This window comes from Hydractinia symbiolongicarpus, chromosome 10 (assembly GCF_029227915.1).
Source record: "Hydractinia symbiolongicarpus strain clone_291-10 chromosome 10, HSymV2.1, whole genome shotgun sequence".
Lineage (NCBI taxonomy): Eukaryota > Metazoa > Cnidaria > Hydrozoa > Anthoathecata > Hydractiniidae > Hydractinia > Hydractinia symbiolongicarpus.
This window is the reverse complement of record NC_079884.1, coordinates 16,123,406-16,147,974: the sequence shown is the minus strand read 5'-3', so window position 1 is coordinate 16,147,974 and position 24,569 is coordinate 16,123,406. Positions and strand designations below refer to the sequence as shown.

The following is a 24,569-nucleotide window of genomic DNA, read 5'->3' as shown; positions in this document are numbered from 1 at the left end:
GCGGCCCAGAAACCTATGAACGAATTGAACCATATTGAGGAAAGGGCTGATGACATCGAGATGCTGCCACTGCTCGGAAATGTTCTAGACGAGACGGAGAGTCTTATCGAAGATACTTCCTTTGGCGGGGATGGAAGCTTCACAGAGCATAAAAGAAGAGGGCTCAACCTCGAGCTTCAAACGCTAAGAGGCAATCTGAGGAATCTGAAAAGCGAGATGATATTTTACGATAGCGAAATACACAAAGCAGAGGCCAAGGTGAAACATCTCGAGAGCAAGAAAGCTACGCCTGGAGTATCTGAGGAGCAGCTGGCTATCTGGAATAAAGACATCGCGAAGGCCAATGAAGAGCTAGAACAACTAAAGGATAAGAAGGAAGAAGCACGAAAAGCGCACGGTTTACTTTCCTCAGATACCCAGAGCCAACTGAAGCACATTAAAGACACTCTGATGAAGATCGCTGGGGACGACACATCATTGCTGGAAAAGCTCAAGATTTTCTTCAAGGAACAAGGCTTGACTATCGCGAGCATCGTTTCTTCTGTTGGCTTGCTGGTCTCTACCATCGTCCTGGCAGTTACTGGAGGTGGAAGAACTGCCGGAGGAGCCGCTGGAGGTGCTGCCGCTGGGGGTGGGAAAGGTTTTGTACGGAAACAGCTTGAAAGACTAGGAAAATTCCTGAGGTACCTAGCAGGCAAAGCAGGTGCTGCGTTACCTGGTATCATCGGCAGCGTGGTATCATTCTTTTTCAGAGCTGCGGCTAAGATTGTGGAATTTGCAGCCAAGCATCTATACATGGCTTTAGCCGCCGTGGCAGCATTCGTTGTGGCCTATGTTGGGAGGGCTGGGAAGGGCGGTAAAAATAAGAGTCCAATATGTTTGTACAATATATTGGAACTTACTTCATCCAGAGATAGACCAGAATGAGGCCTGTTGCAACGATGATCAACGTGTTCTTGGCATCCACATGGGTAACTGCCGATGGGGAGGGTGCCACCCCTCCCTTCGATATTTCTTGCCGAGGGGGCGGCATGGCATGCCGGATATCGGGTTTGGCAACATCTTGGACATTAATCGTGGGGTTAGTACCGATGAGAAGTAGTCCTTACTGATGAGGATTTTATTCGTGAAGTTAGCGATATCTACAACACGAATGGGCATACTTGAACACGTTCTGAAATTCGTCAATTTCCTTACTCGTGTTGGTTGATCTCAATATCAAGCCTTCAAACTCCGTCAAATAGAGGCGCTGCGCATCGATAGCACTTTCCTGGTTGCCTATAATGCTAGACCTCGCATTGACTTGGCCCTGCATTATGAGATAGGCATATAGTCGCACGCTTTGGGAGAGCTTCTCTACACCTATACGCGTTAAACCTCCGGATTTCTCCAGAATCCACCGGCTCCACGAGTCTTTATCGAAATAGGAAGGACCCGGTCCGGGATAATCTTTGCGAATGGCTTGCCAACTGGAGAATAGGGCCTCATTCCGCCATTCCAATTCGCTGGCACTTATATCAAATTCACGTGCCAGCTGATGGAATTTTTGCATACTGAATGGGTTGTTGAGGCGACGGAATCTATCAGAATCCGGCAGGGGTATATCGAGATCTCCCAGAACTTTACGAATCTGGAAGTAAACGTGAGATAAGTACACGCTGCGAACGAGCGGTAAAGAGGAAATGTTGCATAGAGATACCGCATGCGGATGTGGCGCAGTAGGTAGCAAAGTTGAGCTGTTTTGCCATGTATTCAACACAGCACCAGAGTGGAACTCATAGTCCGTGAATATGTTTGGGAATTTTACTTTGAACGAGGACCCTTTCACATCAATGACAATGTTCTGCGTATGGAGCTGCTCGCCCCTCACTCGAGATATCTCCCATGTATAGGGACATACTTTGCGCTGGGGTTGTACGAGTAAATGATCATCTTTTCTTTTAAGAAACATGAAGCAACTGTATATCATTGATATCGAAAAGCCTACGATATTTGATGACTACCTGGGGCAGGACACGACGATCGCTCTAAAATCGATCAGTATCCGCCCTACGTGGCTGACTCTCTTCAGTAACAACGAGTTTGCTATCCGCAAGGCAGGACCCGATCAAACGGTTACTCGAATTGAGATCATGAACGGTTTGTAAAAGATAGAGGATTTGGCAGCCATCGTCAATAAGCGGGTGGAAGGCAATATCGAGCTCTTCGTGTTAAGGAACGGACTCTGCAGGCTCCGTGTTAATGACGGGTACACGGTGGTGATTCATCAACAACTGCAGGAGCTTTTGGGTCTACCCTACGATCTTAGTAAAAAATACTATAAGAAGGGTGACTACGAATCATTCTATAGGACTGATGTATACCAGCGACTGAGGCTTGTTTGCCCCCAGTTAGATGAGGATGACTGCCTGCTGGATGGTAAAAAATCCAAGATACTGGCTATGCTCCCCACCAAAGAGCTGAACGCATGGGGAGACATGCTTACGTGGAGTTTCGACAACCCTGTATACCTCTCCCTGAAAGGCTCGACATACAGGCTGGAGTTTATGCTCACGGATGAGCATCACCAGGATAAGAACGTTTCGTTCGTGGGAATTACTATGCACTTACTGATAAATGACAGAAATTGCTAAGCTTTATCCGAGCTTACCTAGTGCACCTCATGGGGGGAGGCTGATGAAAGCCAAGTGTATAGACTCAAGAAAATAGAAGAGGTTGAACAGTACCTACGTAACGAGATCAAAGAGCGGGACAAGCTCGCTAAAAAGTTCAAAATGCATGGGTTCGATACACCGATCATGGTCTGCTGGCCGTAAGTGTCATTACATCGGGTGTTGGTATTGGTAGTATGCTATCCGGTATTGGTGTACCCCTGGAAGTGGCTATGGGGGGGCATCACCATAGCTGTGGGATTGGATCAAGCAGGCCTGAGGAACACGGGCAAGAGGCTAGATGTCAAGAGCAAGAAGCGCGAAAGCATCAGGCTGCTGGCAGAGACCAAACTTAACTCTGTTGTCGACCTTATCAGTAGATCCTTGGAGAATGGAGTAGTAGAAGGGAGTGAATTCAGCTTGATTACGCAGGAAAAGCAACGCTATATGCTACTCAAGGAGAAAATACGTCAACGAACCAGAAAGATCGTAGATTCGCTTAATGATCGGGAGCGACAGCGGCTGGTCGGAAGGGGCGTGAAGAAAGCAAGCAGGAGCTTATGAAAAAACTTCAATCTGTTCAACATGTAAGCTTAGATGAGCCCCCGGCTTATGGTGTCTAGTATATTACATAACATACTAGACAACTTCTCCAGTGTCTCGATCGAAGGTGTGATCGAGACACTGGAGAGACACTCTTGAACCGCCCTGGTACACATTTCCTAGGTCTCTAAATGATCCTTCACAATGTGTATCCATGTGTAGCCTCAAATAGCACGGTCGAGTAAGGGACACACCTACTCATTGCGCATGCGTTAGTTTTTGTTGATATCAGCATTATTACTTTCGGCGTGTGCGCATGCGTTAGATTTTATCGGGGATCGGAATTTATCGGAATTATTTTCGGATGCCGTCGGATTTACCGATTTTGGAAGGGTAGGGCTGGGGTGGCGGTGGAGGAGGCAAGGTTTTGAGGGGGTAAAGGTGCCAAAGGAGGTCAAAACCACTTCATTCCTTGCTACTACTCGATTGGTCGATAAATTTTTTTTCTATTTTGTTAATTGTAAGCATATTTTTGTTCCGTGACGATCTGGTTTGGTCTCAAGTATTAACTTGAGACCAAAGCTTAAACGAGTGAAAAATGTGTTTATTTATTTTCCCCCGACTTTTAATACTTTGATTTAAAATTCTGAATATTCAACGCAATCGTTAATAATTCCGACTTTTTGACAATATGATGAACAATCATGGTTAGTCTTTTTAAAATAGGTTACCATCAAGCTAACAATAAAAAATTACTAGCGCCGTATTCTGTGGAAAACAAAGTCGGTGAAAATATACCGCACGTGCTAGTTTTTCCCACGCATATATTTTAATATAAGAAAATAGATAGACACTGTTAATGAAATGTTTTTTATTGAAATTCTGAACAATCTAGGACATAAAAGTTTTGCGGTATCGCAAGACATTACGGAACAAAAATTCAGGACAGTGCTGATCATGTTATACATACAACATCGAAAAAGCGACATTTTGTAATAAAAAATTCATTTATACAGATAAATCAAGATAAAAGTAAAATCACATTTAAAATACGCACCACAACAATACATCATATAAACTACATCCCAAGAAAAGGATACAAGTTGCGAAAAGGAATGCTATAATTTATTGGCTTCACAAATTTCAAAATCCCTTTTTTTTCCAAAGCATTTTTAGCGAAAAAAGTCAGAAAGTTATGATAAAGATGACTAGAGCTAGCTTGTGAGTAAATCTTAAGTTAAATAATATTCCTCGTTATAGGGTGCGTTTTGCTTAATTTTCGGTGGGTTAGAAGCCGAAAAAGAACTTAGAATATATTACTATAAAACGAAACGCTAGATACAAACACGATCTACAGTAAATTCAACTTGTTTGCGAGCATATGTATTGCTGAGTAAGCATCTTTAGAATTAATAAAGCTTGCCCTGCGATGCCAAGCTGTCTGAGAATAGTGCAGCTCTTTTGCTTTCGTTAAATCTCTTTGTTGGTTGAGTTTTTGCGCACGCTGTGAGAGCCTATAAAAACTGCGAATTTTCTCCACTGCTGTTTTATTGTTGACAAGGCACTGAAAAAAAAAGGATTGTCACTGTTTTGTGCTGATAATTGTTTGGAAAACACAACTTGTAGATAGAACTGTTGTTTTTTGCGAATTTTTTAACATTCCCGTTTTTACGTCAATTATTACTTTTCTTTTTTAGACCAATTTTATTAAAACAAATGTGGTTGAGAATGGGTATAAAGTGTTTCCAAATGTAATTTTATACAAGAGGTTTAGGAGATTCTGAGAAAAGAACAAGTGTAGAAATGTGTATATTTTATGGAACACGGAAAAATTTTCAGTATAATTGGGAAATGAAAGAACATAAAATGTTCATATTGATAGGTTACCAAGAGTAATCACAGTAGAAAGCAAATTTATCACCACTTACGTTTTTGATAGTCTCGTCGTTACAAAGAACAGTGAGAAGATTGCAAGCCATGGGAAAGATGAAAGCTTTCTTATCGCGAAAGTTAGACATTTGTTCCACTATGGTTGACACAGAACGTTCCTCCTGATATACAGCGCTGTACGTGGTTGGACACTAAAAAAAGATGAATTACGCAAGCTTATTTATACATTATATATAAATATATTATTCGACATTTAAGGAGCGAAGGACTCTTTATTCGTAACAATTTGATCGGGGTTCCCATTCTGTTTTCAAAACAAAATTTGCGAAGATTTGAGGATATATTGGGGATTTTTGAGGAGCTTTTGTTAACAAAATTGAGGAGATTTGAGAAGAAAAACTAAGAAAACTTAAAAGATAAGAAACTTTGCTTCAAATACAAACACAAGAAAAAAAGTATTGTTTGCAGGCCACAACAACCACAGGTTGTGGTGATTCAAAATAAATAATATAAAAACTAGCAGCATATATAAAAAATAACCAAATGTCAAAAATTTTATGAGGAGATTTGAACCTAAATTTCAAAAAACATTGAGGACATTTAAGGAGACCTTTTGAAATTGAGGAGATTTGAGGAGGCGTGGGAACCCTGTTGATTCTGGGGTTTTCGAAACTCACACTTTTGACTTTTTAAAATTCTTTCTTAGCAATCGCAATGACAAAATCAAACTTTGGATTTCATATATTTACTAACATTTTCTAGGGCAATTTATGTGTGTGTTTTTAAGTCAGTCAACAGTCTTCCTTGAAAATAATTGTTGCACTTAAAAGCAAAGGATGAAGAACTAAATACACGAAAAGAAATTTAACGTTTCCCTACTAAAACTGTCACTCAACCACCTTTCATATTTTTAGGTTAATTAATAACATACTTTAGCAACGTTCAATAAAATACTGAACGCGACTTGCTTGATTGAAACCCAAGGTAAACTTCTGTTTCCATGACGTATAATCTTGAAGATGACTGGAAGCACGTTGTCTTGTACAACTCGTTCGCAACATTTGAAAGACAAAACAGTTACCACATCTAAATTAGCATCACATATAAAAAACTTTTTTCAACACAGACCATGATCCACCGCAAATACAGCAGAACACGAAGAAGAAACGAAACAGCTATATGTAGACAAAAAACCATCTGATCGGTAAAAAATAAGACGGCAAAAAAGGTCGGTAAAAATTTTAATCCTCAAATCTATTAGTCACTGTAAAAAAGAAAAGTTGGTCGGCAAAAAATAAAGTCGGAAAAAATCGTTGACCAGTAACCAAAGTTAGTAAAAAATTTTGGCCGGTAAAAAATGTTAGTTACTATGTCAAAATTTGGTCACTTTTTATAACTTTTTATTGCAACGTAACCAGGTGAAAAATTATCTTGTCAGTTTGTTGTTGACCGAAATAAAAACGCTCACACGTTTGCAACAAAGGTATGATTTTAGACGAACGCTTTTTTTTAACTGGAGAGAAGATCTCACGTACAAATATATCTGATAAAAAAGCTGCTATATTGAACGTAAAAAACTAATTAAACAGGATCATATAGTCAGTAAGCTAATATTTCCGGTTTTTACGCCCCGCAAGGTCTCAGATCTACCGCAAGAAATGTCGGCGTGACAGAATTTTGACGTACTTAAATATTTTTATACGGTTGTTTTCAAAACGCGGCTAGTTTAAAGAAATATAGTCATCAGTACTCGACTTAATTAGCAATTTTTGGATGTAGTTTTTTAACAAGACTTGAAATCTTTCCCGCCACAAAAATTTCATAAACCACTTAAGATAATTCTTTCCGGCCTTAAACATTTTTCCAAATGACTGAAAAACTTACCGAGATGTCGTAATGCGTCGTGAACTGTCGATAAATTTTTCACGTGCAACAAATAGTCCAGCGCTGATTTTGTACGATTGCATAATTTCATCGGTTCCGTAACATTTTGGTTAGCAACATCTATACGATGTCTGGCAGCTGTGATTCGTTTATCTTTCACCATACGGCGCACGAGAAAACCACGCCAGAAAGACTAAACGAAGTTTTAACACAAAAATAGAGCGATAGTATACGTGGAAAATTCACGGAAATGTCATTTTTACATTTTATGCATTTCAAAATTTTACAAAAAAAAAGGCAAAACGGTCGACAAAGCACGCACTCGAATTAGAATATCCACTCTTGAAATAGAGGAAAAAAGTAAGGATATTAAGGAGAATTTAGGGGTGTGGCCTGAACTTCTATGAATATATAAAAGTATGAAAGGAAGAATTGAAGGATTTAAAGTCAATAACAAGAATGATACAACAAGAATGTTGTATCATAAAACCTGAGAGTTGATGTGTAATTTTAAAAAAAAGTTGACACGCGGCACGTGAGAATGATTTCAAAGTTTCACTCACCAAATTCTTCTTTAAAATTGAGATGTCATGAAAGCAGAATACTCCACAAAACTTTGCTCTTACCTGAATAGTGAGCGCAGCATTAACTCTCCTTTGAAGATATCTTTCTTGCATTTGGTGCACAAAAGCTCTCCTCCACCTTTGTATTTTCAATACGGATAAACATAATTTTGCAGAATCTGAAAACGATTTTATTACCCTTTTTCTGGCTTCATTGTATTCCTAAATTGAGAACAAAATTTAAGGGATTGATCTCACAGCGTCCAAGTCAACACGTGTAGTTGGTACAAAGACCCACTTATTTCGCACGGTTGTATTACAGCATATTTTCACGCTTTAGAGATCGAGAAATACTCTTAGCGGTACTTGTCGGTTAAACATGCGAATTAAAACTTAAAACTTACTAAAAAATAATATACTATATAAAAACAAACCTCCAACTGTTTTCGCCTCCTAAAGATCGAATAACATGTTTGAATTGCACGTGCTGCATTCTCCATCTTCCCTTGTTCTCTTCTCTTTAAGAATAAACGTACGTGCTTTTGAAGAAGGATAATGCCAGACAAAAAGTTAAGGTACTGCTCACGTGAACATTTCATCACACGATAGCTACGATATGCTGATTGAATTTTTCCTGCAGCGTTATTTTGTTGAACGAAAGTTTTCAGTCTGCACAGTACTGTTTGACGAAATCTAAATTTCCTATAACACATCTGTATTGTAAGAGCTGCAGTGATTTTAATAGCCAATTCCGCTCTAGATGCTCGCTTCTCGCAAATGCTGCGGTACCATCTCTGAATATATAACGCTGACGTCACTGAGAGTTGATATTTTTTTCTGCTCTGGTAGTAATTCCAATTTCTTTGAATAAGTATTGATGCCTGTCTTATTCTAGCATACTCAGCTTTAACGCACCACATTTTATAATATGAAATGATCGTATTTGCAGATGTTACCAAGCGTTTCCTTCTCAACGCATACTTCCTGTACGATTTTTGGATGAGAATGCTAGCCTTCTCTTCGTTGTCTCTACGATTATTTCGCTGTTTTCTCCACCACTTTTGAATTATAGCAGTCGACCTGAATAACAGGCAATACTTTTTACGCTTCAAACACGACCTCCAAACCGATTGAACAACAACAGCACTTGTCCTCATTTTTAAAAATAATTCCCGTTCCAGCTGAGCTATTAGGTTTGACCGATACCATCTTTGGATAAAAGTAATTTTAGCCAAGGTAATCAAGTATCGGCGACGTTGTTGATAGCCTTTCACCGTGCTTTGGATAAGACACAACGCGTGGTATGTTTTTTCGTACTTGGCTTTTTGATAATACATCCTCCATGTTGCTTGAATGGAAACTGATGATCTTTCTCTTAACATTTCTTCTTCTACTTTTCTAGCCAACAAAACATACTGTCTTCTCGCGAGAGCCATTCTTACAAGTGACTGAATCAAAACAGCTGCATTTTTCTCTAACTGAAGTTGTTTTAACTGCTTTTGCGCCTGTGTACGCCGGTAACAGGACTGAATTGCAATCACCAGCGATTTAAACCGGTTGTATCGTCTGACCGCCAACCCCCTTCTCGCATACTTTTGACACACCACAACACGGGTTTTGATCTCAATGAACTTCTTTCGCTGTTGAAACATTCTACAGTAAGACTGAATTAGTAGGATAGAGCGTAACTTTTCCTTTATCTCTCTGCGTAGGAGATATCCACGAGCCAATGCCTGAATTGTGATAATAGCACCACGCATTACGTGATATTTTAAATAAACCGAGGAAGCTAAGGAATAAGCGCGATATCTTCTCTGAATGATAACGGCTGCATTTCTGTAGCCAAGATACTTTTGTTTGTTGTCCAACATTCGAAACCATGTCTGTATTTTTGTAGAAGCCACAATTTGTTTCACATTGAGTGTATGTTGAACGTGCATTCTGTACACAGCTTGGATTGTTGCTGCAGCAAGATTAAGTCGTAAGAAGGCGCGTCTACATTTATACATCTTAAACGTGGCTTTAATCTTCGTAGCAGCTACCTCCTCCAGTTTTGCGATCTTCTTCATGTTCTGATCACGCCACCAGACTTGGATACACAGTGCAGCTAACTTCACAGTCCTATGTTTAGTTCTCAACATCAACATACGTGCAAATGCTTGCAGCTTCACAACAGCTTGTTTCTGCTGCTTGAACGATCGATACGACAAAGACATTCGAAGAATACTTTGTATTTTTATTATAGCCTCGCGCTGTTGTTGATATAAAATCTTACATTTGTGCGTCCTCCACAAAGATTGCAATGATATCACAGCTTCTTTTTTTCTTCTGTAACATTTTCTTTTTAAACACATACGGAAAAACGATTGAATTACTGTTACAGCCTGTTTTACACGTATGTAATTTTTTCTCGCAGCATATAGGCGGTAAGATTTTTGTATCGTTACAGCAGCATGCAAAGTATTACTTGCATCAACGCGATCCCGATACATTCTATAAACTGACTGGATTTTTATAACAGCACATTTCTTCTTTACAAAAACCAATCTATATATGTGCATACGAAAGTAACTTTGCAAAAAAATGATCGATCTCTCCCTTTCTACTTTTTTTCGTCTCAGAATCATTCTCATAAATGATTGTATTTTTACAGCAGCGCGAGTTCTTCTCAAACATTTCAGCTTATACGCTCTATAGAACGTCAGAATCTTTGCAGCAGCATTTCGCTTCTCTTGAAAAGCACATCGAACGTGATACATCCTCCAGGTAGCTTGCAGTTTGATCGCATTATTTCTTAAAGCAATATATCGTCGACGTATCATATAACCCTTCCATTGAGCTTGAATCTTCGCAGCAATCATGTGTTTCATCTTACGTTCAACATATCTCTGGAAAAGAGATTGTATCTTTAATACAGCTCGCTGTTTCCGAATAAAACACTGTCTATCAGTAAACATTTTAAATGTGGCTTGCAATTTCACAACAGCGAGTAAAAGGGTTGAGTATGTTTTTCGCGCCATGTACATTCTAAAGACAGATTGTATAGTAATAGCGGAGCTTTTAATGTTGCAAAATTTTGACTGAATCAGATGTCGGCGAAAATGCGCTTGTATTTTTATGCATGCGTTTTTTTGTTTTAGGAAGCACTTTCGACCCAATTTCATCTTGTAGTATGCCTGTATCTTCAACGCTGCAAGTCTCTGATTCCTAAACTTCTTTCGGCAAAAGTTCATTCTAGATATGGACTGTAATTTCACGATTGCCTGTCTATATCTATCGAATTTAGAACGACTGTAATACATTCTTAAAGTGGCTTGTATTCTAACGACTGCTTGTTTGGTTTTCAAGAAATGTTTACGCGACAAATACATTCTGCAGAGCGATTGGAGGCAAACAATAGATCTCTTCTCAACCAACAGATTACGCTTTGCTCTGCTTATTCGATACGTTGACTGAATTCGAGTAGCTGCTTGGTTTTGTTCAATAAATAGCTTTCTTGCAAGGTACATCCTGTAAAAAAACTGGATCTTTTTTGCTGCCTGAATTTGGATAAGACAATTTTTTCTGACAACAAACCTCCTGCACATAGCTTGTATTTTGATAGACGCTTGACGAAGTCTTAAAAATTTCTCTCTTGCATGATACATACGACACAGAGATTGAACCTTTATAATGGCTCTTCTAAAGTTATAAAAATTCTTTTTTGCCAAATGCATTCTAATTACAGATTGCAATATCATTGCAGCGTTTTTTTGCGAAATGTAGCAACATCTTTGCCTCCACATCTTATAGAAAGATTTAATATACATTGCAGCTCTTCTTTTAGCTGTATAATTACTCCTAACCAGCCACATTCTCACTATAGATTGCAAACGGATAGCAGAATTTCGAAGTTGAATGTAGGACTTCCTAGCAGCAGACATTCGCAGAGTGGCTTGTATCAGAATAGCAGCTTGCTTCATTACGCAGAAGTTATTCTGATCTACATATCGACGGTAATTTGATTGAATCTTTATTGCAGCATTTTTGCACAATAAGAAATAAGTTCTTTCATTCTTTCTTCGAACATTAGCCTGAAGCATCACTGTACATTTTCTCATTTTCATGTATTCCACCTGACAACGTTTCATCCTCATAAAGCTCTGAATTTTTATTATTGCTGTTCTTTTTTGTCGATACTCTTTCTTGCAAGCTAACATTTTAGACACAGCTTGTATTTTAAGCGCAGCAGATCTCTTCGATAAGAAATTTCTACGAGCTTGATACATCCTGACAAAGCTTTGGATGTAGATTACTTTACATTTGGTTTTCAGGTAGCAATCTCTTTCCTTTCGTGACAAAAACAAAGCTCGCCAACTTTGCTGTATTGCAACAGCACTATGAACTATTTTGTTGTACTGCACTCTTGCATTATTTCTGCGAACGCATGATTGCATGAAGGTCACCATTTTTTTCGTATAGAGATACATGTGCCTCTTTTTTTCCATATTCTTAACTGAGATGTACCAACATTGAAGTTTGGTTGCGGCCATTCTTTTCATCGAATAATTTTTTCTTGCAATATGCATTCTCCAGGTGGTTTGTATACACAAAGTTGCATTTCTTATTTTCACATACTCCTTTTCAATTCTTTCTCTTTCTTTCTTGTTTCTCCAACATGCTTGAATCAAAACAGCAGCATCCACTTTTTTATTCAGTTCCTTTCGAACAAACCAAGACCTAAACCATGCTTGTATCTCGACCGCAGCTTCCTTCATCCGTCTATATTGCGTTTGTACCATTCGACCTTTAAGAATAGCACGCCATTTCCTTTGAATAACAACGATAGACAATTTCGTACGATTGTAACTTCGCGCACAAACAGTAGTTCTATACAAACACTGAATTTTTTGGGCAGCTGTCAAAATTGCTAAGTACTTGTTTCTCTGTTTCTTAAAAACAAGTGTACTTCTCCAGAAAGCTTGTATTTTAGAAACGCAAGTACGGATGATAATAAACTTCAATCTACACTCCTTGGCGAGAAGGTATGCTCGAAATTGTCGCTGTATGATCTCAACAGCGAGCCGTTTTCTCTGATAACTTTTTCTTTGAACCATCATCCTCACAAAAGATTGCAATTTGACTGCAGCATAGTGTTGTTTAATAAATTCTTGCTGCTTTTTGTAGTTTCTCCATGCAGATTGAATCCGAGTGGCAGCAAAAATTCTTTCTAAAGCTTTTTCTTTTCTGTACATCCGATAAGCTCTTTGAATTACAATAGCAGAAGATTTCAATTGAAGAAACAGGTATCTATAAACAGAAGAACCCCCCCTTAACTATTTTGGTACACGTAAAAGATTGTGAATAAAAAAATCAGTTTTTTTTAGACCTTTCATAAAGCCAACTTTCTAGCAAACTCAGGGCGTAATACAGGTTACATCCAAAAATAATTCAACAATATAAACATATCACTAATAACACAGACCAAAATAATTTTTAAAAAGTAACACAAACCTGGTCTCTGAACTTTTTATGTAACTTCGGTAAGCAGATTGTATTAACAAGGCAGCATAATGATGCGTGTGCAAATTATTAAGCACGAGCCATCTTCGAGCGATGGATTGGCAAATAATGATACATTCTCGCATGAAATAATAATCCATGCGACATGTAAAACCTCGAAAGCAAGCCTAAAATACGTGAATAAGAAATATCGTGAAGGTTGGAAAACATTACACTGGATTTACTTTTTTGTGAAGAATCTATTTTATCTTAAAGCAGCATAAGGTTGTCATTAAGAGGCAAAAACATATTTCTGAACAAAAGGGTGAGCGATCTTTTCCTACGTAATAAATGAGTCCTATGTAATAAACGAGGAACGTTCAGTTAGCGCATACAAATCATTACTCATTGCTATAATGCTTGACAATCAAACATGGTTGACAAACGGTGATAAAAATGACGCACTTCACCCAGCTACTTCACCTGCTGAATTTTTCTGCCAACAGGACGTACAAAATTTCAAAGTTAGCCTGTTTATTTTTCATTTTTGTCCACCTTTGTTAATAAAGGGACGTTTCTTTTGATGAATTTTAATTGCATTTTTGCACATAGGTGTTAATGCCTGGAACAGGGTGACTTATACTACAACATGTGAAGGTGTATAGCGTTCGTTATTAGAAACACTCACCTGTATCTTGGTGGCTGCCACATCATATGCCTATAAAACAGTGGAGTTAAATATGATATTTCTCTAATTGGACAAACCTTTCCTCTGAGAAAAAGACTTTTCTAGCGAAAGGTTAGTGTGACGAGATTACTAGAAAGTTTTACCACTGGAAATTTTAAAATAAGTAAAATGAGTTAAAAACAGCGAATACCTGGAACATCCTTTTATTTTTCTGGAATCTATATTTTCGCCATGCTAGCTGTATTTTGCGAGCAGCTTGTGTTTCAGCACGTAGATTCAGAAGACGAGCACACAAATATGAAACATATGTAATGACAACCTGTACAAACATAAGACAAAAATTTCCCAAATGTAATAAACTATATATAGCACACATGAGCAAAAAAAGTTTAAATAACTACTAAATCCTTTTATCAGAAGTAAAAAGCATGAAAATATGCAAAATTGTTTTCTCCTTTATGCAGAATGTTTGTGATGGCAGAAATTTAGCTGTATTATTGTACCTTCTCATCAGGAATTGTATTTGACAGATCGTTGGACTTCAACATTGAAGGGATACCACCAAGGTCTTGCACCTACAATTTATTTGATGACATTTTCAGCCTACTTTAATTGTAACATTTAATCAATGTTTGAACATCCAAAAACGTCAGACGAATGGATCTATTGTACACGTGGTCAACCAAACCCATGCAGTTTACTTGCCATAGTGTTTAATTTTTTAGAATAACTAAAACTGAAAAAATAGCAAGTACTTACAGCCTCGCTTAAAATTCTGAAGTTCTCTTTTTCGTTACGAAGAAGTGTTTCCAATCTTCTGTTGATACCAGTATCTTGAAACAATATATATAATATAAACAAGTGAGTAATCTAAAAACAGTGCACCTACGACGGAGTGTCCACCTTGCGTCAAGGTTAAAAATTCCTGATTTTCTCTGGGGAGATCTGCCCTATTTTTTGCTCTCCCAGTAACAAAGTTCCTTATTTAAACATGTTACAAAAGGTGTTCGATACACACGAAAACATTATTAAATTCTTACAAAAAAACAACAACAATAACTTGTCTTAAATATGAGCATTTCAAAATAACTTAACAAAATTCATGAAATTAATTCAAAATTCAGACATTTTTTTGCCTAGATCAAATGTTGACAATTTTGGTAAATTGCCTCACTTTTTTTTTGCTTCCCACGTGGCCATTTTATTGGAATGACTAAGATTGATGAAGATTCGTGTAACGAGCAAGATTCACAAAACGAACCTACACACAGACTGGTGCTAACAACACATGGCTCATCAGAGAAAGTTTACACAGGTAAAAATGTCTACATGAATGGATCATTATAAACATTACAACTACCATGTTTATACAGAAATAAACTCAATATAAACTTTATTCGGATAAAGAATTCACAAAATAAAAATTTAAGAAAAAAATAGAAGAAGCAAAAGACCTACTTGGGCTAAAACATTTTGTCCAGTTGTCATAACAGAAATCATCTTCGACACCTTCTTCTTGTTGTGCAATGTTGCAAGTTAAAGTTGTTTCGTGGTTAATCAATGATTTTGGAAGAAGTTCAGGATAATAAAAATTCACCAAACAACAAAAAGCAATTCCATCGGAAAATGAGACTGTAAAGTTTTCAATCTAAAAAAAATATACAGCTTAGCAAAACAAGTGATTTTACTGGGTATACGTATTCTGCCTAAATTGTATGCATCCTGAATGTTGCATTACAATAAGAAAACACAAAAAGTAAATAAAATTTCTATTAAGTAAATCAATATAAAAACATCATTTTTATCATTATTAACTTTATTTTGCTATAATTGCAACAAGAATTTCTAAAATGCAGCTATTAATTCAACGGAGGATTTGTTTAAGATGTTTTGCGTACAAATTTATTAGAAAAGCATAAAGAATTTAAAATCAAAATATTATACTATGCAAGATATTCTTCATCAAAATATCAGCATACAATAGCAGCCTAAAATAAATTATGTATACCTTAACATCGTAATGGGCACAAATAATTTTGCACCATTTCAATAACAAACTTAATTTTTCCGATTTAAAGTAAATTTCATTCTCCGATGAATCACGCCGATTTAATCCTAGAAGATCTTTGCTCATGGGATCATATAGCATCATTTCATTTCGCAGCTGAAGTGTTTTTTTCAAGTAAATAATCTCTTCTTTGATTTTTTCTAGATCAAGTAGCAGTCCGACCTATAATTCAACATGTTACAAGACAAAACATGATATGCACTGACTCTTTTTATCTTCCACCTAACATATTAATGACTGCTTGTGATTTATTGATAAACAATATACCTGAAGATGTTAATTTCTGGTGCCACTATTTCTTGAAAATCAAAAAACGTTTAATTTACAAATGTTATTTTTATGAATTGGTATCTGCTAAAATTAATTCTCGCAAATGATTCTCGCATTTATCCAAAATCATTCGAATAAATCTTCTCAAGGTATACCTGCTTTTCATAACACATAAACAATAGGATACCTGGAAATGAAAAATTATTTGCCACAGAATAAGTAGTGTCTTTTCTCTGTGCCCATCAACAACACATTTGCTATCTATAAAAATAAGAAGAAAGGCAATAACGAAACAAAGCAGAAAACTTTTTTTGACATTGTTAAGAGACCTAAAGAAGGACCTATAAAACTTACCTTGGTTTATTTGTAATCCTTGAGTAGCCAAGAAGTTTAACGCAAGGCCAACATTATGCACTTTCTACAAAAACAAACGTAATAAGAAATGCAAGCCTAAAAGCCTTTAGTTTCATTTTAAAATTCCTTATAAGGTACAGAAGTAATTCCCTTTTTTAATGCAAAATGACTTACTTGTAATCTACTAACTGCTGGTAATCGAACTTTTGTTGACAAAAACCATTGTTTAGTGAGCAGTTCCACAACACGTCTAAATAATTCAAGTTGGTTATTAACATTTATTCACATGTTTAGACTTTGAGAAACAAAACAACAAACACGTACACAAGGCGAACCCCATCTCTTAAATCGACAGCTATATTTTTTACACCATAGTCATATTCGTCCAACACCGTCTAAATAAAAAAAATTAATAAAAGGTGCTTTTAATTATAGGTTTTAACCCTTCTGTTTCAGTTATAAGAAATTCAGTGTTAGTAAGTTTAATGTTGTTGTAACATATATGCTATTGGTTTTAGTACTTCTCTTTTATTATTACAACCCTTCCATGGAGACGTTTTTATGATACGTGTGATGTATTAGAACAGTAGGAACTTTAAAATAGCACATGTGGTTGATACCAAAATTCATACAAAGCATGGAGCATTTTTGTGATATTGTATTATATGGAACAATACAATCTAAGTGACAAATCAATGTCATTGGTTATAATCACCCACAAACTGCACAATGTATGTTTTATTATTTTAATACTAACCTGGCATTGAGTTACTTTTACTCCAAGATAACTTAAATGTTTGGTCAGATCACCTTCTCCTTTTAAATAATCACAAGAAAACCGTAACAGTATGTCACGGCTTGTCTAAAAATAGCAAAATGATTATCTTACTTTCTATGGGCTAAAAAACAAGGGAATTAATTTTTGCAAATTTGAGAAGTTCTTTCAAAATTAATTACTTCAGGGAAAGGGAATCTGTCCCACAAATGATGCAACCAGTGCAATATAGGTTTAAAAATGTTGTTTCATTTAAAAAGTATTTAAATGAAAGGCTTTTTTGCCTTTCCTCAAATAAGTTTTTATGTGAACCAAAACCATGCTAACCTTAAATTCTGCATCTTTTCTAAACAAGCATGGATCATGATCTATCAGCCGTTTTCCTTTTACATGGTCCAAAAACACAATCAGTAGTAAAAATTTCTTTAAAATAAATTTTGCAACAGCATCTTCGTAACCTATAAATTAGTATAGTATGTATTAATTTACATAATTTACAGTGTAAAGCATATTCATATTCAGCACTCCTTCACAAATAGATAAATAATTTCAATCAATAGCAAAAATACTGCTTAGATAAGAACTACTTTGTCAGAAATCGTCACATGAAAAATTTTTTGGGTTTTTTCTCTTAAATATTTGCTTAATTAAATTCCACAAAATATTAGGATTTTTAGGCAAACCATGAAAATAAATTCCACAAAACTTGAAATTTTATTATGCGAAAAAGTAGAAACAAAAAAGTTTCAACAACGAAAAATCCAATAATTTTTTTTTTAAAAAAAAACTTTTTTTATTTTCGATCATTCACAAAATTAAATTCCTGTGAAACTCGTTGCTGCTTTTTTTTGAATAGCTAATTTTTCTTCCAGAAAAAGTTTCTCACACTTAAGTAGATATATAAACCTGATATGTAATTGACACTACAACTCTCTTATTACTTTTGAAATATCTGGTACAATAATCACTAAGAAATTTTGCCTGTATGTAATAAAAACTTTTGAAAACAAGGTGAGATGGAGAAGGGGATAGGACAAATAGACTGTCTAAACATCAATTTTAAATAAATTATCACATATATACCTGGCTTGAATAAATTTGGTACCGTTGGATGGCTATACTTTTTCGCAATATCAGGATTTGCAAGAAGTCTTTGCATTACAAATTTTGTAAGATTAGAAAGATCGTCATTTGAATGCAGAGGTATAATTTCGCCATATACCACCTATACACAGTCAGAACAAAGTTAAATTGTAACATTTAACCAGCCTAAAGATTCATCAAGTGTTTACAAAATACCAATACGTAGGAAAATTTTCTCAAAATTATAAACATCCAGACAAGCTTGTTTTGAATAAGAAACAGTTGTCATCCAGTTACTTTCTTGCAGTGGAAACAATTAGAAATAAGCAAATAATCTATCAAAATGTGTAATGGTTAAATTACCTCAAGGCCAATACGAAGCCACAATATGTTATAAGATAGTATCATCTTTAGAATTTTTCCTTTCAAACCTAAAAAATAATTATGTCTATTAATATGATTAAAAGTCATTAGCATCATGACTGGCTTTTTGGCAACAATATTCAATTGAAGAGATTTCTTTTGTATTGTTGTTAGTAATCTTACCAAGATCAGCTTCAATGTGCTTCTCTGGCCTTATTGCCAACATACCACATTCAACTTCTTTCTCAATCTTGTGGATGGAAAACATAAATTCTTCAGATTGATAGCACAAGCAAGCTGCTCGTCTAAGTCTGGCCATCTTGCGTCGCAAGGAGTATGCACGTAACGACAAGTCTTCTCTAGTAGGTGCAACAGGTTGATGCTTACTAGCATCTATTGTGTATGTTTCTACAGTAAATAAATAACAAATTGATTTAAAATATACAGTGCTGTGATGGGACCAATAAAAAGGTCACTTACAGGTGATTTTTTGTTTATGATAGATTTGTAAACTTAAGAACTCAAAAATGATTCGAAATTTTAAAAAATGATGTTGGACTTTTGCCAAACTGACAGTGGTTTGCCCATCCTAAGACTCTTAAATTTTTCCCAATTACCCAATAATTTGGCATCTGCACATTGGTTTTCCATGAAAGTTTGTGGGTAAGCTTGTGTAGGCCCATATATCAAGCCAATATTCAGAATTTAACCATTTCTTCCTGCCTTAAATGTCAACATTTTAAATATGTAAGTTTTCAGTAGCAGTCGGACTGCTTGTTACATATATCAGGAAATTTATATTTATAAAAAGTGTTACAACTAAAAATATTTAGTCACCTCTTCTGTTACTTTCTGTTCCACTTTCTTCATCTTGAGGTGTTAAGATAAAATTTATCCAGTTTGTAAAGCCTAATTATACAAATAATGTTGAACAAAACCTTTTAAATAGAAAAAAACACTTGCAAAAGAAGTAAAACTACCAACCTCTTTCTTGTTTATCAATCCATCTCTCATCATAAAACATGTTTTTTGCTGCAAAAGGCATTGGGTGTCGTGGCAAACTTGTTTTTGGTGTTTTAAGACTAAGCTTTTTTATTGCTATACCAGCTTGCAAAGATCGTCCTAATATTAAATCAAAACAATGACTATATATAACAAAATATAAAATGGGCAAAGGAATTAAAACTATTTTAACAGAAATAGACTTTGCAGGGGCTCACATAAATTAAAAAGGCTGTGAATATCACTTTACTAAATTAATTTTTGGATACTTACTTGGTGGTATTTTCAGAGATGTTGATTTTCGTTTAAGATAGTTTGTTTGTTTTTCTTGATTATTTATGTTGTTATCAATATCCTTATTGAAAAGAGCCCGTTTGGGTTCTTGCCTCTTTGGAATATGGTAGGTTTTTCTTCTTTCTTCTTTTTCATTTCCAATGGGATGAACATTTGTATTTGACTTACAAATGTTAGAGCTTACTTTTGATTTGTTGCTTACTACATCAATCCTATGTTGCTTTTCAAAACTTATTTGAGAGCATGATGGGTTCTTGTTTAGAAATTTGTTTTCTTTATTGTCAGTATCATCAGTAGATGTAGCAGTAATAATAGGTTTACTAATATTAAAGGTTGTTCTGCGAGCAGGAGTACCAGGCTGTATTGCAATTAAAGCTTTCCTCTTCACAGAAGAGTTAAAAGATTTATTATGGACTGGTTTACCATTTGCAGGCAGTTTTCTTGAGTTCTAAAAAAATATTTCATAAAAATTATATATATATATACATGAAAAACTTTAGGCATATTGCAAACCCCAAATGTCCAGTTGTGTGATTTATATTTCAATTAGCTTATCTATGTTTTTAAGTTTTACCACTTGCATGCAGAGGGGTCTTAGTCAAAAGCAAAATTGTATTTTTTCTTTTAACATATCATAGAGTTACAAACATTGAGCTCTCCCCTCTGCTCTAGATTAACAGCATAAGTAAAAAGCAGGTCCCCCAGCAAGTCTTGGGTTACATAGCTTTCCTTAACTGTTTTTTTCCTTAACAGGTTTTTTTTATTTAACTGTGCAAACCTTTGCACAAGTAATATTGGACTTCACACATTTGAGTCAGATCTAAAAACAGCACACCCATTTCTGTTTCAGGCATGTGGAGGTGTGCGATTGTGGTGCTAGAAGGATACAAGATTGAATCACATAATATTATGTCATGATATCAATGCATTACACTGACATTAATACAGTAAATTAGTACTGGAGTCATACCATGCCATCTCTGGGGCAAATAACTTGGAAACAGGTGGAAATAACTGAGATATTTTCTTTTCTAGGTCACTAGACCAACATTAGCCAGATTTCCCAGAACAGGGTCAACTCATATGTTCCAGGACCAACTGGTAAATAACATCATCAAAACTTTTGAACCCCAATATATATCTCCTACAGTTTGTTGAAAGGACACAATCCTACACACTATTTTTATCAGTGTTACAAACTTTACACAATGTAAGGTTGAAGAATTCCTGAAAAAACTCTGTACATGAATGGTTCATTTCATCAATTGTTTCCCCATTCAATCATTGGGCCATTTCACTAGTCCTTATAATGCCCATCATCTGTATGTTGGTAATCCGATTGCTACTTTGTGCCAAGAATTCACATAATATTGATGCGCCAGATATGCAATGGTGAAAGTCTCAGGACTGGCTAACCCATTGATTACAGAATGTTGAAGGTGACTATGACAATGTAATGATGGTCCATGAAAATCATTACTTAAAATGATGTTCCATTATTGTAAAAGATTGTTGTAATTTTTCACACATTTTATTTCAAAATTTCAAAAGCGCTTCAACCAGCGCTTCAGATAACGTTTTTAAACCTGACAATTACCTAATGATCATACATCACAGGAATATATATATTAATCAATTTTATTCTATTGTGAAGTAATTAACTAAGAGAAGCCTATTCAAAGCCAACCTGTACATCCTAGCTAACCCACAGACACCTGACCTAGATAAAGAATTATGTAGACTAAGACATTATCAACACAGCTTCTTTGTAGTTGGTAGCTGTGGATTACAGCTGTTACCTAGTCATGTAATCCTTAACCAGTAAGGTGAAACTAAAATATGTTTCATGTTAATCTATATACATTGAAAAAAAAATATTAGAAAAACAAATTCAGAGTACCAAATACAGAAATTAAAATCACTCAGCTAGCCAAATATTTGTGGAAGTGTGGGAGCAGTTAATGGCTCAACTATTATCTCATTTCTCAGAATTTGGTGCAGAAAATGGAACTCCCAGCTCTCTTTGTTTTTAAGACTACAAACTTGGGAATGAATGTACAGTTACCCATTCTTGCCAGAAGGCCATAAAAACATACAATTATACAAAGATAAAAGCAATAGACTAGCCAAAAAAAGATGAAACAAAAAAATTATATGTATATTTGAACATTATTCTTATGAAAAAATAATAAGATGAAAATTTTTCAAAATAATCAATCTGCCTCTAACTTGCGTTAAAGGTTACCTCCCGAGCAAAAACAAGTTGAGCTCTCAGCGAAAGTTGCAAGCTTTTAAAACAATTGACTGTTATTTTGGTGCTGCAAAATTTTCTTTTTGAGAGAACCTTGCAGGTCCTGAAGAAAAGGTTGTTCCAGCAAGAGAAAAAAAATTTAAAGTAAATAATTCCAGCCTCGAAATTACCCATCATCATCATCATCATCATTCTCGGCTTAACGTCCGTTTTCCATGCTAGCATGGGTTGGACGGGGTATATTAATGACCCTCTTCCAATCTGATCTAGACTGTGTTAGATCTAAACTCAACTTCCTCTCTATCAAGTCTGTCCTTATAACCTCCTGCCAAGTCTTTCTTGGTCTGCCTCTGGGCTTTGCCCCAGGACAGAACCCCCAGAACCCAATATCTCTTTAAAGAATTGTTCTGCTTATGATTATGAACGCTGTCCTATTTTTAAACAAGGCAGAAAATACATAATTGGGGCAACATAATCAGGACTGACCAGCTTATGTACGACAGCTAAAAAATATTATTTGGCACTTATAAATCAAACATAATCGGGGAAGGCAAGCTTATGTACAACATCTTTATATTATTTCCCACTTAGAGAACGAGCATAATCAGGGCAGGTCGGCTTATATGCGACACTTTTACATTATTCCTCACTTATAAAACAAACATAATTGGAGCCAACCAGCTTTTATATCATTCGTCATCTACTGACAAGCAAATAGGCCCAGTGACAAAGTTGTTGTTGTTCTGAAATGAAACAAAATTTTGTGGAAACTAAACTTTGGAATTCGCAAGCTTAATAACTTTTCACCAAACTTAATTCCTGGAAAACGAATAATTTAGGTCATCCCCAGAATTAAATTTCCATGAAAAATAAAAATAAGCCCACTCATCCGCAAAATAAAGTTCAGTGAAATTTAGTTACTTCAAAGTATATTATGTTAAAATGTGCTCACAAGAGGAGTTTATACTAAAAATTATGTCAACATTTTTTTTTTCACTATGGCTAGTTTTTAATGGTGTTTTATCCTGCAGGGAAAGATTACATTGAGACATAATTACAAGAAATATCAGCATCAGGAATTAATAGTTGCATTCAGTAATGTTGTTGTAGGCCGTCCAAAAACTGATCATAATTACCTTCTTTCCATCATCAACAGCACAGCCAAGAAAAATTGCTTGAAGTCTATGACCACCTTCCCACTTAAAACTAACTACCTGCCTGTAATTTCCTGGTGTATCAGGAGTCCATTTAATTTTTAGGCATTTAGTCGAAAACGGTTCTAAATTAATGCCAGTGTTAACACAATCTTCATTGATTAATATTTCAAATTTAGAATCTTCTGGTAGTGGTAGTAAAGTGACAGTGACAGTGCATTCATTTGGATTTACAAGATAAAAATCCAAAACTTTACTTCTGCCAATTTTAACAGAATCAAAATCTATCTTTGGGCATTTCGCAAATCTTGTCACTTTGAGACAAAAGTTTTCATCGACATCAAGATCTACTGCTTCTCTTCCTATTGGTAAAACATCCTTTAATGATACGCAGCTTTCTTTCTCATCAAACGATTCATTCCAATCAAAATCAATGAGTGCCATATCGTTCAATATCAAAGTTTTTAGTTTATTATTGTATTCGTAAAAACAAGAATTTCAAACCAGTGTTTTCTTGCTTTATGTCCGCCATCATTAATGGAATTTTACACGAAATTTTAAATCGTAACCGCCAATCAGACAAGGACCAATTGCGTGCGTGTTTAAAGGTGAATCTATGTCCGACCTTAGCCCCAGTGCCTTTTCCACACCGGCGATTCAACAATATAAAATGGAGATTTTATTTCGAGGAATAATTTGTCAAGTCGTCGGGTCATTTTATGGTTTGTCGAGTGGTCGAACCGTTTGTATAAAATTCGTTGAATAAATGTTTTCTTCTTGATATTCACTAGAAAGTAGTATATGCGCGTGAATTTAGAACGAGTTTTTTTAGCACGGGTATGGCTTTTCTTTTTACATGCGGTGTTCAAAGATGGCTCAGCTTTTTTGCCGTGTGGTGATGATTGACTTGGCTTTATTAGCGAATCACGTTTGCGCTACATCAGTCATTTTTAAAATTTTGCTAGGTGAGAACAAACCGAGTTTGTAGGGGGGGGAGGATCGCTAAAAATATGGAAGTGGATTGATAAGTCAGATCAGCTAAACGAAAGGGAATTACAATAAAGATATTTCTGGAAATAACACCTAGGCGGTTCACTTAACTTGCTAACAAATTATGATCTGACACAAGAATTATGTTGCGAAATATTTGTCCCAATGACGAAAAAGATTCAACATGTCTTGGAGGCCGTGGGTTAAGCGGTGAGTTATCTTAATGCCTGTCAATTTTCTTCTTCTCAAATTTCACACTATAACA

At 35.8% G+C, this 24,569-nt stretch overlaps 1 protein-coding gene across 1 annotated transcript; it reads right to left on the bottom strand.

The window, feature by feature from the left end:
• Positions 1-4,045: 4,045 nt before the first annotated feature.
• LOC130612770 (abnormal spindle-like microcephaly-associated protein) lies at positions 4,046-23,883 on the bottom strand. Its single transcript, XM_057434130.1, has 26 exons — positions 23,297-23,883; positions 19,889-20,357; positions 19,598-19,735; positions 19,451-19,522; positions 18,797-19,021; positions 18,614-18,681; positions 18,251-18,392; positions 17,495-17,625; positions 17,150-17,254; positions 16,717-16,787; positions 16,567-16,642; positions 16,393-16,456; positions 16,226-16,299; positions 15,709-15,930; positions 15,159-15,348; positions 14,460-14,533; positions 14,204-14,275; positions 13,891-14,019; positions 13,701-13,730; positions 13,025-13,200; positions 7,966-12,820; positions 7,595-7,753; positions 6,969-7,161; positions 6,016-6,170; positions 5,123-5,275; positions 4,046-4,758 (listed from the first exon to the last, which is right to left on the bottom strand). Exons 1-26 carry the CDS (start codon positions 23,756-23,758, stop codon positions 4,546-4,548), a joined length of 8,718 nt encoding a protein of 2,905 aa, XP_057290113.1. The 5' UTR covers positions 23,759-23,883; the 3' UTR covers positions 4,046-4,545.
• Between the last annotated feature and the right edge of the window lie 686 nt (positions 23,884-24,569).

Excerpts from the sequence above, each read along its gene's own strand:
- LOC130612770 (XM_057434130.1), bottom strand. The coding sequence starts at position 23,758 with ATGGCACTCATTGATTTTGATTGGAATGAATCGTTTGATGAGAAAGAA. Across the intron at positions 17,626-18,250 it reads ACCAAATTTATTCAAGCCAG|GTTACGAAGATGCTGTTGCA; the intron begins GTATATATGTGA and ends ACTAATTTATAG. Across the intron at positions 16,788-17,149 it reads TAAAAGTAACTCAATGCCAG|ACGGTGTTGGACGAATATGA; the intron begins GTTAGTATTAAA and ends TTTTTTATTTAG.